Raw genomic sequence first — 14,163 nt, forward strand, 5'->3', positions numbered from 1 at the left:
GCAACCCTCGGCGTTGCTCCCGCGCCTCGCTCAGCCAGTGAGCGGGAACCGGTCTGTATGTGGGATCCAAACCCTCGGGCGGGAGCGCCTCTGCGCTTCCCAAGCGGCGCACTATCCAGTGCACCACCGGGCCGGCCCTTTTTTAGCAATTTATATTCAATGATCTATATGTATAATGAGGAATCAGAAATAATGACAATATTATCTTTATCATCAGTTACCATAGGACCAGGAATAATCACTGTATAAGATGAACTGGATGCTAGAAATCTCTCCCCTTGCTCCCCAGGTTGAATAATGTCCCCCTCAAAATCCATGTCCATCCACAACCTCAGAATGTGAACTTGTTTGGAAATAGGTTCTTTAAAGACGTGTAAGTTCAGGATCTCAAGATGAAATCATCCTGCATTTATCATGAATCCTAAGCCAATGATTGGTACCCTTATAAGAAGAGGAGTAGACCCAGAGAAACAGAAAATAAGGCAATATGAAGATAGAGGCAGAGACTGCATTTATGCTGCTACAACCCAGGAGCCACCAGAAGCTGACAAGTTCAAGGAAGGATTCTCCCCTAGAGCTTTCAGAGGGAGCACAACCCTATTGACAACTTGATTTCAGGCTTCTAGCATCCAGTACTGAGAGAAAAACTTCCTGTTGTTTTAAGATTGTGCTACTTTGTTACAGCAGCCTTAAGAAAATAATACACCCCCTGATTGCTGATTTTATTAAAATACTTAAAGGCTGATCTCTTCTCTCTCTCAATATGACTCTCCTGTGTCAAAGGAGGGTGCTTCACAACATGACCTATAAGGGCTCTTTCAGCTTTGAGACCCCTGCTCCATAGTTCTTAAACCTAGGAAGTCACCTGTATGTATTATAAAATACTTATATCTGGGGCCTACCCCCCAGAGGTTCTGGTGTAATTGGTCAAGGGGATGGCTGGGGCATGGGTACGCTTTAAAACTCCACACGGGATTCTACCCTGCAACCACTATGGAGAATTTCTCTCAGTACTTACAAGTTCATTTCCTCGAATGCGGAAGCATCCAAGCAGGAAGGTGCCTTTTACTGTTTAATGAACATATTAAATAAACACCACCACCCTGCACTGTAAGGAGGAATGCTTTGCTATTGCAAGCAGCTGGCAGTAGGTCCCATGGGTGAAGCAGCAGGCTGATTCCTGCCATAGAGAGAGGGCATGTGGACTGCAATGGACAATCCAGCAGCATATGGCAATTCCCTTGGTTCTGCACTGATACCAGGCACAGCAGGTACAGGTCTTTAATGATTCTTGTCAGTAAAGCACTTCTGGGCCAGGGCAGGTGAAGCCCATCTTTAGTGAAGTCTCGATACCAGAGGTATTATGCCACTGTACCTTGGTGGCCCAAACCTGTCACTGCAGTCTTTTCTCCCAGGACAAATCCAGTGACCAATGACAACCTAGCCACTGTATGTTTCCAGCTCCTTTCCAATTTGATGTAAAACTCAAGCAATAATGTTTTGGGAAACACTGCCCAGAACTCCAAGTGGCACCCTCCAAATGCATGCTGATCTCCTAGAAATATTCTAAATGGATGTCTTAGTATGACCTTGAATATTTCAGCTTGCAGAAGAATATCACCAAGGAATGGCACAGACAGGCAACCACTTTCAACACAGTTTGATCAAGAGAATTGGTGTCAAAAGAATGAGAGGCTGAATGGACATCCTTAGAGGCTTAATCCTCTTGAGATAAAAGCCGAGAGCCCTTTTCACATGGAGCTTAAGAAGATGAGTTTTGCCAGGAGGGGCACGTGGGGTGGGAAAAGTACTGGTGGAGTGAATGACTGAAAAAGATAGTATTCTGGCCTGAATCAACAAGAATTTAAGGAAATTCCTTAGTATCCCCATTTTTATTCATTTGTTTGACAAATTAAGTGCCCAATGAGTGTCAGATACTATGTTAGGTTCTTGATTTTATGACATTTAGCATTAGCTGAATAATTTGCTAAAACTAAAACTCATTTAAGGATAAAAGGTAAATTTAGTGTGAATACAAATAAAAGTGCCAGTGTGGGGAATTTCACTTTGGGGTTATATGTAGTTCAAAGGGAGACTTTCTCTCACAATCTAGATAATCATCACTTTCTTCCTGGCCTCAATGTTCCAGGGAAACAATGACCTGAATACCCTATGACCTGCACATGATCTCAGAGGCCCAGGTGTGCTGACACTTGTCCACTTTATAAAGGGCATACCTCTTGGTACAACCTGCACTCAGAAATCCCTGTAAGCTGCCCACCTTTTCTGGCCTAGCCCAAGAAAAAGGAAAATTATGGTTTTGTTCATCACTGCTCTGAAAAGCACCCTTGTGGAGCTCACCTTTTGTTATGATATATGCTGATATTCAATTGATCCAGACATCCTGATGCAGTTGCCTTGCTGGTAAAATAAAAGAGGCAGGCTGGTGAACAAAAAGAGTCTAGGGCTCATATCCTAAAGTTTAAGTTGGAGTCAAGATCCAATACACTAGAACATGGCCCTGAGCAGGACACAACCTTTCTAAGTTTGTTTGACCATTATAGGATGAGTTACTAATATTTACCCAATAGGACTGTCGTGAAGATTAGAGATGATGGAGGCTTAGTGAGGGCAGGGATCCAGTCTTTTGCTGTCCCTGGTATCCAGGATTCAGCTCAAGTAAAGGTAAAATATACATGAAAATATTATACTACTTATTAATATACCAGAAAACCACATATTCACAGATATCAAAATTAATCTTTGACTTCTACCTGTATTCTTCAGTGAGAACAACTAGACTAATAAAAGGGTTAGTCTGTGTTAACAATAGATTATACAGGACGTGGAAATACTTACTCTGATAGTGTGTGTGGTGTTTGTATGGTGGGGTGGGGGGGTTCTATTGTAAACCTTAGCACAGAAAACTCACATTCTCCATAATGATTAACAAGGCAGATGCCTTTGGAGTGATAGCAAACTCTTTAAGAATGTGGCCCTCTGCCAAGAAGTCCTGTGCTTTGATGTGATAAGCAAATAAGAAAGAGAAACAAAGATATGACAATGTGAGCATGTTTGAGTCCATTAGCATAGAGAATCACAGTCTCTTAGCATTAGAAGGAATGTCAAAGGTCCCAGAAACAAGACCCTCCACAGTGCCCTTCTAAGAGAGCCATGGTTCCTACCATGGTTCAAACACCCAGCACAGAATCTCACTCCCACAAGACAGTTAGCTTGGTTTAGCTGAAAGGAAGAGCTAGAAAGTTCTTTTGTTACTGAGCTACACTCTATGATTATGCTTGATAAATGTTCTGCCGTGTATGTGGCAGCCCCTCAACTATTTAAAGACAGCTATTGTACCATTCTCTGGTGAAACACCTCCAGGACCTTCATCATTCTGAAAACGGTGAAACTTCAGAGCTTCCCACACCCAGCCTCCTGTGCCTGCCCTGGGTTTCACTTCAGCCTCTTTCTCTATTACATATTTTCTGAAATGGCTGTAAAGAAACTAAAGACACACGAAGGACCCCACACTGAAGAAGAGCACTTCTGGACTGTCAAAAGTTACTACTGTAACCTTCTGGTCAATTGAGGAACATCTTTAACAAGTAGCTTGATCATAACATCAGGTTGTAGTTACACTGAGGTAACCCAAAGTCACATTATAAAGCAATCCCGTCCACAAGGGGGGATCCCACAAAATGGAACCACAGGAATACATTGAAGATAATTTTAGTGTACTGAGAAAACTGGTGTCCGCATTATACTAATTGTTTTAAAAAATGTTCTACGTATATATGTGTATGTTTCATAAGGCATGTTCCACAGAACATTAATTGTGTTGGTTGTTAATCAGAAGGATTCCATTCTCAGATGATAAGTTATTTGAAACTCTGGGTTCATACTTTTAAATGGTCCCTTTACTGAAAGTCTTCAATATGCTCCTGTGCATTATGCATATCACAGAGGGAGAGAGACTCATGTAGGATTTAGCCACAAAATATGTTTTCCTTGAAGTATTTTCTGGGTGGAGCATTGCACAGAACACATTTTGGGAAATGCTGTACCAGCCCATCAATACCTGTAAGGCAGCCCTTCAGGGGAGGCCTGCCACCTGGTGAGCAGGTGCCCTGCAATGTCCTCAGCTGTGAGTACGTAAGGGTTACGAAGGGCAAACAGGCACTCACAGGTACAGACGACTTGGCCTTGACCAGAAAGATCCCCAGGAGCCACTTCATCAGCTCTTTGCGATTTTTCTCTAAGGGTTTCCTCACGGGACTAATTGGAATTTCCAAAATTATCATGAAACTCTCAAGATTCCTTTTTGATAAGGTAAATATCCTTCTGGATTCAAATCATCAACTGTGTTCTCAAGTGGCAATTTCTTGCAGAAACTAATTTAGCAGTACTGTCAGGAAGCACTATCTCGGAGGAATCACAGCAGCACCGTGCGTGGACAAGTCTTGGTCCCAAGTGGCTCCCCCAGCTCAGGGAAGGTGAGCAGCTGCCAGAATAACAGCCTGGAGTATCCAGACACCCTTCTCAGGGCTCGTCTCTGGATTATTCTTTGTGTGATACTGCATCCTCATTCCCCCTGCTTCTTTTTCTCTTTGAGTTTGCTTTGTTAGGTTCCTTTTCACTAGATGTCACCAGTTTGGAAATGCTAGGGATTGCAGGGGCTAGTGCAGAAGACCAATAACACTATTAATGTTCAAATGAATATTATTATACACTACAGATAATGACCAATAACACTATTAATGTTCAAATGAATATTATTATACATTACAGATAATGTATTGAGTGTCTAGTGTCTGCTTGGCACTTTCACATACATGATCTCATTTAAACTTTAAGACAATCTTGTCAGATAGTATGTCTGCTTTCCCAATACAAAGGCTCAGTGGAGTAGAGAAACAGAGCAGGAGTAAAAGAGCTGACACTGACGGCTGATTCCAAAGCCCAGACTCAACTGCTACATCCTCAATCCACTGGGGACAGCCTCTGAAATATTCTTCTTTGGAATATTCTAGAAGGAATGCAGCCCATACAAACGCAACCAGCATGTACATACACAAACACGAAACCCCAACAGAACTATTATAAAGGGGCAGACAGACTTTATCTTAAATCAAACTATGTATTTACCTTATTCTACGACATGCCAAATCTCCAAAATTTAATAAAGAAACATTAATAAAAAGAAATGATGGTCAGGAACTTAGAGTTAAAAGTAGCTGCAATGACAGACAGAGCAATCATATGAAGCAGAGCCAAGGTGCGTGAGGTCCTCAAACATGAGCTTCATGGGAGGTCTGAGGGTGGGTGGGAAGCAGAGAAGGATGAGAGCTTGGTTGCAATGCTCTAACAAGATAAACAGCTTTGCAAAGTTTTTCTTCATATCTCCTAAAGTTATTTTTTTTTATATCTAATACTTTTGTATACAATTGACAGATTGATGGTAGGTTGTTAGAATTACAATTTCCTTTAAAATTTTAATGGCAAATAGCCCTGATTGCTTCTAAGCACATCACACGTCTTTCTGCATGAAGAGAAGAAAGATTTGAAACCCTGGTACTTAACTATTTCTTCTCTAATAAAGAAAGTCTATGAGGAAATAACATTTGCATTAATTTGGGGGAGAGTTAGCTACTTGCAGCAAGGGGTTACTGGAAAGAACACTGAAAAGAGAATTAAGTATGGGCAACTAGATCATTTCCTGGTTTCTAACAAGCCTCTATAATTTTAAGTGAAATAAATTTAGAGACCATTAGATACCTCTGCATTCAAAGGTAAATGCAAGGGAACAGCATCCGAATGACTTCTTGGTTATCTACAGTTTGGATCTTCTACATTTCTCCTATTGATAAAAATAATACCAGAGTTTTCTCAAATGAAGAATAAAAACATAATAAGCATTTCACTAGGAAAAATGTTTAAAAGAAAACAAAACCTCTGCATTTTGGAGTGAAATATTATTGGATGCATAATATATTGCTCCACTATATACCCTTTTTTCAAAACCAGAGTTCATCACAGAAACATGAATTTAAAAATTAATCATCACACCATGAATTGTACTGCCATAAAAGCAAGCCACTCTTTTCTGCTTATAAACAACAATGTAACTACCACATATGCAGATGCATGCCTCAGTACCTCCGTGCAATGGTGTATTTACTTGTATAAATATTTAAAGTCAGACCTTTGAATTTATAATGAAGTAGTACACCACTTTACAAAATAAGGTACTAGTAAATTTAGATGTATGACAAATAGAACTCTGTTCAGAATACTAATTGCTGCTGTTGATGTTCTTAAACTAAAAAAAGTAATGATATGATTCAGATTCCATTAAACAAGCCTCGTAATACATGTGCAGAAATCTTAATAAGTCTCGATGAAGCCTGACTGGTAAAATTTTTAAATTATCAGACAGGCTTTGTAACTGAGGTACAAGCAAGCTTCCTGTCTGGCACTTTCCCCCCCTGCTCTTATTTTAATGATACACATTCAATTACTACAGGAAAGAAAAGAGTAAAATCAGAAACATCTGTAGTTTGCCACATAATGACTGAGTGGGTATTCCCGAGGGAGACTGACCTTCTCTCACACAGACGCAGGTGCTTTAAAGCTGCATGATGAAGGCTGTTTACAGGCATAAATGTATAACACGATGATGAAGATTCAATAAATATGGTTATTTTCCACCTTAGTTTATGTTAATGTAAGCTTGTATGCTCTTATGATTAATCTCCTGCTCCAGCGCGCAGAAGCTGAATATACTTGCTCTTCGTGGGGTCCACAAACCATTAACCTAGAATGCTCTGATTTTACAATAAGGCTGAGACCAACTGAGCATTTGCAAGACTGTTACATAAAAAGGAAACACTCCATTAATTGAATATTCATTAGAAAGCCTGAATATGTATTAGATGGCAAAACTATAAAAGCTAAATCACAGCAGCCAGCAGAGTGGATGTTGCTCACTTTCCTGGGGCCAATTTGTATTTTGCAGGCTGAGGTATGTGTGCTTTATTTTTGTGTTAAACTTACTTTTAGGAGGTAGCAGCTCACTCTCTTGAGCCAGCCTGCACTCTGTACTGAACTTTAAGTGTGTATTTCTTACTTTTGTGTTAAACTTGCTGTAGGGCCTGCTCAGTCTTTGGAGTTAGGTCGTACTCTCTCTGTGAAATCTGTATCTCTTATTCATTATATTAAACCTGTTTTCATTTTCTACTGTGACTCTGCTCTTGAATTCTTTCCTGTGGTAGAGTCAAGAACCTGGTAAAAGGACTGGGTGGGTTGAGGCCAGCCACCGGGCCTCCCAGACCCTTCCTCCAGCATCATAAGCAGTAATGCTAAAATAATCACAATTTCTGGGTATTAAAAATTGTTTATTAAATTTGGGGGCATAAATTTATTGATTCTTAATCATCTGGACTTTGTTAAGGTTCTATTATAACTAAAAAGCATGTTTAAAATTATGAAAAAATTCTATGAAATAAAATCAAAACCTTCACTGTACTTTACAGAATCACTGTAATCAATGTACCATCTTCATATCTGTGGGATCAAAATTATCTACTGCCAAGTGATTAGTTTTGTAAGATTTCATAACTCATAAATACTTATTTTATTAAGAATTCAGCAGAACTACAGACCTACAATTAGGTTTCCAATTCCTGTTAGACTAAACAAGAACATATATATTTATTGGAAGGTGTTATAAAACATATAACATATTATGCATATTAAAATCAGAAGTATTCCATAGTCAGGTTATTTTAGAGGTATACTTGAGAAAGAGGACGTGGCATTGACTCTGAATACCTTTTTGCTGTGGACAGACCCTTTCATAAGTTACCTTGTTTCCTTGCACGAACACTGTTGAGCCACAGAGCGGGTTTAGCTTCCTTTATTCCACTACTGTCATTCCGAATAGATAGCAAGCTGCAGGATGATTCATTACTGTGAATAGCCAACCTATTGTCTTCGCACTCTTCTGTAAGGGCTTTTTTCAATAACCCTATTGCCTACAGTGTTTCAAAGAAAGCACACAGAAATAAAAACAAACTGTAGTCACACCCCCTTTGGTCTCAAAGATTCAGCCTTCAAATATAATTTTAGGTTAAGCTTTACTTAGGATTTAATTTGCTTCCTGACATTTAACTGAAATTAAAATGTCATCAAGATAAAATAACATCTAATGATTTTACAGCATAATTTAATTCTTTACAATATTTTACACTCACAGTAATACATTTTTTAAGGACTGAATCTTATGTAATGTGAAAGTGTTCCTCTATTTCTGAAGTATGTATATGAGATGTGACCAGCTCTGTGAATCTGGGCTGGTTTATCCTCCCTTCGATACTTACAAACATCAGAGCCCCAGACCTCCTTTCTGAAGGAAAGATTTACTTGTTCACTGCATAAATCTTGTTTTCCAGTTGTGTAAGACAGACTTGGTGTAAACTGAGAAAAAGATCTGGAAAAATGTGACCCTGCTATATCACCAACCTCCCAGTAATGACACCTGAACTTCCCCCAAATGAGAAGACTGCAGGAAATGTTTGTGGCTGAGGATGCACTAAGCAAAAAGATAACTGAATCTAAATCCTAACCTTCAATCAAGGATAAAAATGGCCTGCACTTTGCCTCTAAGTCTGCCCAGGAGCTGGGAAACTTACGTGCCACACTGCCTATCTTTTTACATAGGGCACTAGATTGTCTTACCTATATTACCTCATGTGTCCTGGGCAGGCAAGAGGACACAGATTTTATCACAGCCAACTTGAGAGGTGGAGAAAAGTAGCAATTCACAGGACCCATGTTTGTACCCAAGTCTCTTAATTTCTAGATCAGCACTTTTTCCTCAAGAAATGAAAATAGGCTGGTAACAATAGTTAGACTTTAGTAGACAACCACTGCTCACATTGTCTCGCTGCCAGTGTACATCTCTCTTTTACATCCTACTGAGGAGTGGCATTTTGCTCAGGTAGTTGGAAAGGAAACCTCAGTGGTGGTGGTAGTGGTGGTAACCTTTCATTGCTATCTGACAATGACAGTAAATATGGGGCAGTGTCCAACCCAATCTGCAGAAAATGGACATGAGACTTTACAAGTTAATATGAAGGGCAGAACTGGGCAAAGCCTCACAGGTCATCTTTAGTTCAAAAGCAAAGTGGTAACAATATAATTATCCATTGAACAAGGGGGAAAAGAATAATCTTGCTTTATGATTAACATGGAAGAAGGCGAAGATGCACTACTACAGACAGTCACTGGAGTAGAGCACAAAAAATCTAGCTTTGCTTAAGCAACTTCGAAGATACTTCAAGGCTACAATGCCTTTGGTCCTGACATCCCTGCAAGGCTCTTGCCTTCTGCCCTCCCTAGGACCGGCTGGCCTCTTGGACCCACAACCCATCCTAGGAGCCAGAGCAGATGATTTGGGGGGGAGAGGGGGGATTTAAGGAGTTCTAGTCTTCTTAGCCAAAGGACTTAGTGTCAAGTTAGCCTTGCAGCCAGGACCTTTCTGTGGTCCATTTCTAGTGACAAGGGGACTTTCTTCTATTTGTATAAACTAGTCCCTAGATTTTATCCAGTTGTGGTAATTCTGTTGGGATGACTTGCTCAATATCCCTGTTTCTGCATACTGGGGTTCTGGCATAGAGTCCTGCCCTTGAAGCCCAGGCCAAGGCTGATTCTCATTCATTGGCTGCCTTACTGCCACTATCCCAACTGCCTACACGCACCACTGCAGTGCATCTGCTTCTGGAATCTGCCCAGGAGGAGAGAGGTGGAGTGTAGAAACCTCTTCCTTGAACTGCCATCTCTCAACTGTCTGTGTGTTCTCTGGACTGTCCTGGGGTGTTTCCACTCATTCTGATCTAGTTTGTCTGTGCCCAATAATACTAGATATATGAAAAACATTTTAAAATATGAACAAAAGGAACTGGCCCAAATCCTGTACTAAAAGCTATAATTTTCTTTGTCTGAGATTTAAAATAATCCATACATTTTGAGAGAGCCTCAAATATTTATTTCTATGTTACTTACCTCATACAATGGCTATAACTAATAATTTCTTGACATGACCTCATAATAGCCACTGTCTTATACATTTTAAGAATAAAATTGTTGAAGGACTGTTGAAGTTTTTTACACTTTCTACTACAGAATTTGCAGGCAATGGGAAGATTCATAGATTTTTAGGCAATTGCAAATAAACAACTTTATCATTCCTCTCCTCTCCTGAATGCTGAAACCACTTTGGATTGTCAGTGACTCAGATTAGTTCTCACTAGTCCCTCAATTATAATACACAATTGAACTCACTGTTTTGCACATCCCTTTCATGTCAGACCCTCTTTTGCTTTTGCTGGGTTCCAACTGGGCTTCAAAAGAACACAGAATAAAATGCTGTAATAATACTGCAGACGTCTTTCTAATAAGTCCTTACATACTCAATAAGAATACCACCATTGGCACCAGCTCTGTGCTGAGCCCTCTTTTCCACAGTGAGGTATGCAATGTGGCGGGCATACTGCACTACCAGTTTAATTTATTTCACATATTTTATCCCATTTATCTTCACTACTCAATACTCATCTCCAGGATTTCAAAAATGATAGAGATGTTTATAAAAGGACTCATCTTTTAAGATAACTGTATAGACAATTATCAAAGATGAGTATTTTACACTATAAAGATTTTGGTGGATGGTCAAATTACAACATGAGAATGGTTGGATGACTCTACTGGACCAAGGGGCCAATAGAGAGAGCAGTGGATCTGCTCAATGGGTCATCTGCAAAGGAATCCACAATACAAGGGTACTTCAAAAAGTCTGTGGAAAAACAGAATTAAAAGATAATACAAATCTTCCCATAAACTTTTTAAAGTACCCTCGTATAAGTCTCTAACAAGCAGGTAATAATGATAAGCAGGGACATAAACAAAAGGCAGCCTCAGACAAGGACTAGTCATAAGGTTTCTAGTCAAAAATACTTCTACAGAGTCAGGAAAAGCATCTACAATACATCCTCAAGATGTACTGTTCGCAGATGTTCCAGAAAAGGAAGCCCCCAATTTGATGAGCTTGCGGTCTGAGGTTGATAGCACTAACCCATACCTGCAAAGGAACAAAAGGTATTTTACACACCTCACACCAGTATTGAATGGGCTCTGCAAATTGAAGCTGATTCTCTGAAAAATGCCACCAGACAACAATTTTACCATGGGCCTTCTATATTGCTTCAGAATGGACTATGCACAGGTTTTAAATGATCTGTTGTTAATAAAGGCTCTTTGTGAATTACATACATTTGGAGCTCAGGAGGGAAACCTGGAGATTGTTTACTGTTCTCAGTAGTCTGAAGCCAAAGTCAATACCAACAAACTAGTCCCTCACTTTTCTGCCTTTGCAGGAACCAGGAGAAGGGGTTTGGAAATTAAATGCCAAGGCACACAATATATGCAGAACACTAATGTTGATACTTCCATATTTCAGATCTTATGGAAGATAAATCATTCTTTGAATTACACTTAGTAACTTAATTGTATTCCTAGAATTACTGGCTCAGTTCGACTAGAATTTTCCTCAAAGTTCAGTTTAAATATGGATCCTACTATGTCTAAAACTCCGAGACATGTAGGATGACTCTTAATTTATATCCAGAAATGTATCAATTGTGATATTCAAATGCATAAATAGGTAGATAAAAATATTAATGGAAAAGACATTGTGTACAAAATACCATTAAGAAAAATAAAAGGCAATCAAGCTGCTAAAAATATTATAACAAAATGTACAAAATTACATAAAAAGTCAGTAAGAAAAAAATTATAAAATTATAAGTCAATAAGAAAAAATATTACCATCCTAATAGAAAAATGAGCAAAGAACATGAACTGGCAAATTATAAAAGAAGAAACAGAAATGGCTAACAAGTAGGTAGGAAAAAAGTTTGACCTCAATTGTAATAAAAAGGTCAAATGAACGAAAAAATGTTGAAAGTCATTTTCACCTCTCAAATTGGTGCCAAAAAAAAAAAGTTGAGAGTATCTAGTTTCATAAAGAACTCAGAGAAATGATATTTTCATCCATTACTGGTAACTCCGATGACCCTTCCAGAGTAAGATCTGGCAATGCATAGCAAAAGCCTGAAAGACATACATACCTTTTGACCTAATAATTCTACATCTAGAAATTAATTCTAAGGAAATATCATGAATTTTTATAAAAACTGAATTGCACAGATGTTCTTTGAAACTTTTTTACTAGAGGAAAACTTAGAAACAAATCAAATGTTCAACAACAGATGACTGGTTAAAGAGTGGACAGGTCCCTCTATGAAGCCATCTGAAATTATGTAGAACATGTAATTAATTGTATGAAAGGAAGTTCTTCACTTTGCAACAAGTGGGAGAAAACAAGGATATGTATACAAACAATGTGACCCATGTTTGTCAATATATTAAAAACCAGACACCACAACGTCAACAGCATTATACTTGTAGGAGGGGTATTCAAAAAATTCATGGAAAGATTCACATTATCTTCTAATTCCATTTTTCCACGAACTTTTTGAAGTACCCTCAAATACAGATAATAGGATAATGGGCAATTTTCTTTTCCTCTTTTTGTTTATCTTAATATTTCAAGGTTGTCTTTCCTGCTTGTTTTTTAAAGAAAACACGCTGGCTCTAAAGGAATCTGATTTCTACGATGGGTGGTATAAATATAAAGAGAAAGTGAATGTGGGAGTATTTGGTAAAATTAGATTCCCTTCTATATGTAAAGCAGTGCTATTAATAATGACACAGAAAAGTAAGGAAATTAAAAGCTACGGATATATACAGCAGATGATATTTTCCCCTAATACAAATATTTAACTGACTCTTCTTCAAAAACCTTCCTCTTGGACACTGGAAGTAATTTTTCAGTGTTTAAAGAGAAATGCAAACATCATCACTTAAGTTATATCTAAGTTAAAGGAGAGGAAGGGATTTTATCTATGTAGCAATTAAAAGAAAAGGGAAAATATTCATATGAGCCAGCAAATGAGTATTCAAGAGATAACAACAAGAAAACAATCCATCATTTAGGAAGAGTCTGCCTGGTGAATAAAAATCAGTGTGTGTGTGCATAGTGGGGGACAGGACCTGACCTACTCCAAGTAACACCTGCAAGCTGCTCTGCTGCAATGAAGTTCTCATTGGTGGAAACAGAAATCACGTGGGAGAAAAGGAATATTAAGGATGCACCCAACTCATTTTTTTTCACATAAAGTAATTATAAATATTTCTGATTTAAGAGTATGCAGCTCAATTATGTAATTGCCTAATAGGTTATGTGGGCGCTGTGGATCTTATCTGGTCTCAAGGGGACATAATCTGAGTTTCTGCCGCTTTGATGATGTATTTACTCAAGAGAAGGACTGACTTGAGCTGACAGCCCAGGGACCCACAGGTAAACATCATTTACATGTGGCTGTTTAATTAGCCATTTACCCAAGAGATCACAGTAAATATTTCTGAGCTTCATTAGACTCTTGTGAGGAAAATAGAGTAGTTTAGTTAGGCCCCCTCACCTCAGGTCTGGCTGGGTGTGGTGCAGCACATCCTTTGTAAACAAGTTGTGTGGGAGTAGAGTTAGTGCGCATGTGTGCCCATGTATCCTTTTGCTTGTTGCTATTTTTGTGTGGTCCTCCGTTTGTGTGGTCCTCTGCGTGTGAGGCAGCGGCTCAGGACAGCTGGTCAGTGGAGCTTGTGTCCGAGAATAAAGCCCATTATTTCTTTACTCACGGCTCCAAGGACCTTTTCCTGTTACATAGCTTGTAGACTTGCGTGTGAAGGGTTTGTGACCCAGTCTGGACAACGGGCTTGAGGGGTCTGAGCTCCAGCCCTAGCTCTACAACTCTTAACCAAGTAATTTCCAGTAGAGCTTTCTTAAATTTTGAAAATTACTTACTTTTAAGATTTTATCTAAAGAGAGATATTTAACCCATAGTATTTATTAAATGTGTATATTGTTTCAATATGCAGAAAAAAACTAATAGTAAGGGCTAAGCCTGTGGCGCACTCGGGAGAGTGCGGCGCTGGGAGCGCAGTAGCGCTCTCGCTGCGGGTTCGGATCCTATATAGGGATGACCA

At 39.1% G+C, this 14,163-nt stretch overlaps 1 protein-coding gene across 1 annotated transcript in view; it reads right to left on the minus strand.

Annotated features, from left to right (window-relative positions):
• The window catches only part of KIZ (kizuna centrosomal protein), a 103,491-nt gene that overhangs the window by 22,962 nt on the left and 66,366 nt on the right, over nt 1-14,163 (minus strand). The window contains exon 3 of the mRNA XM_008581568.1: nt 7,868-8,036. Coding sequence (XP_008579790.1) covers nt 7,868-8,036 — 169 coding nt within the window. The remainder of the gene's footprint in view (nt 1-7,867; nt 8,037-14,163) is intronic.

The sequence above is a fragment of the Galeopterus variegatus genome, unplaced genomic scaffold (genome assembly GCF_000696425.1).
Source record: "Galeopterus variegatus unplaced genomic scaffold, G_variegatus-3.0.2 Scaffold2395, whole genome shotgun sequence".
In the NCBI taxonomy this organism is placed as follows: domain Eukaryota; kingdom Metazoa; phylum Chordata; class Mammalia; order Dermoptera; family Cynocephalidae; genus Galeopterus; species Galeopterus variegatus.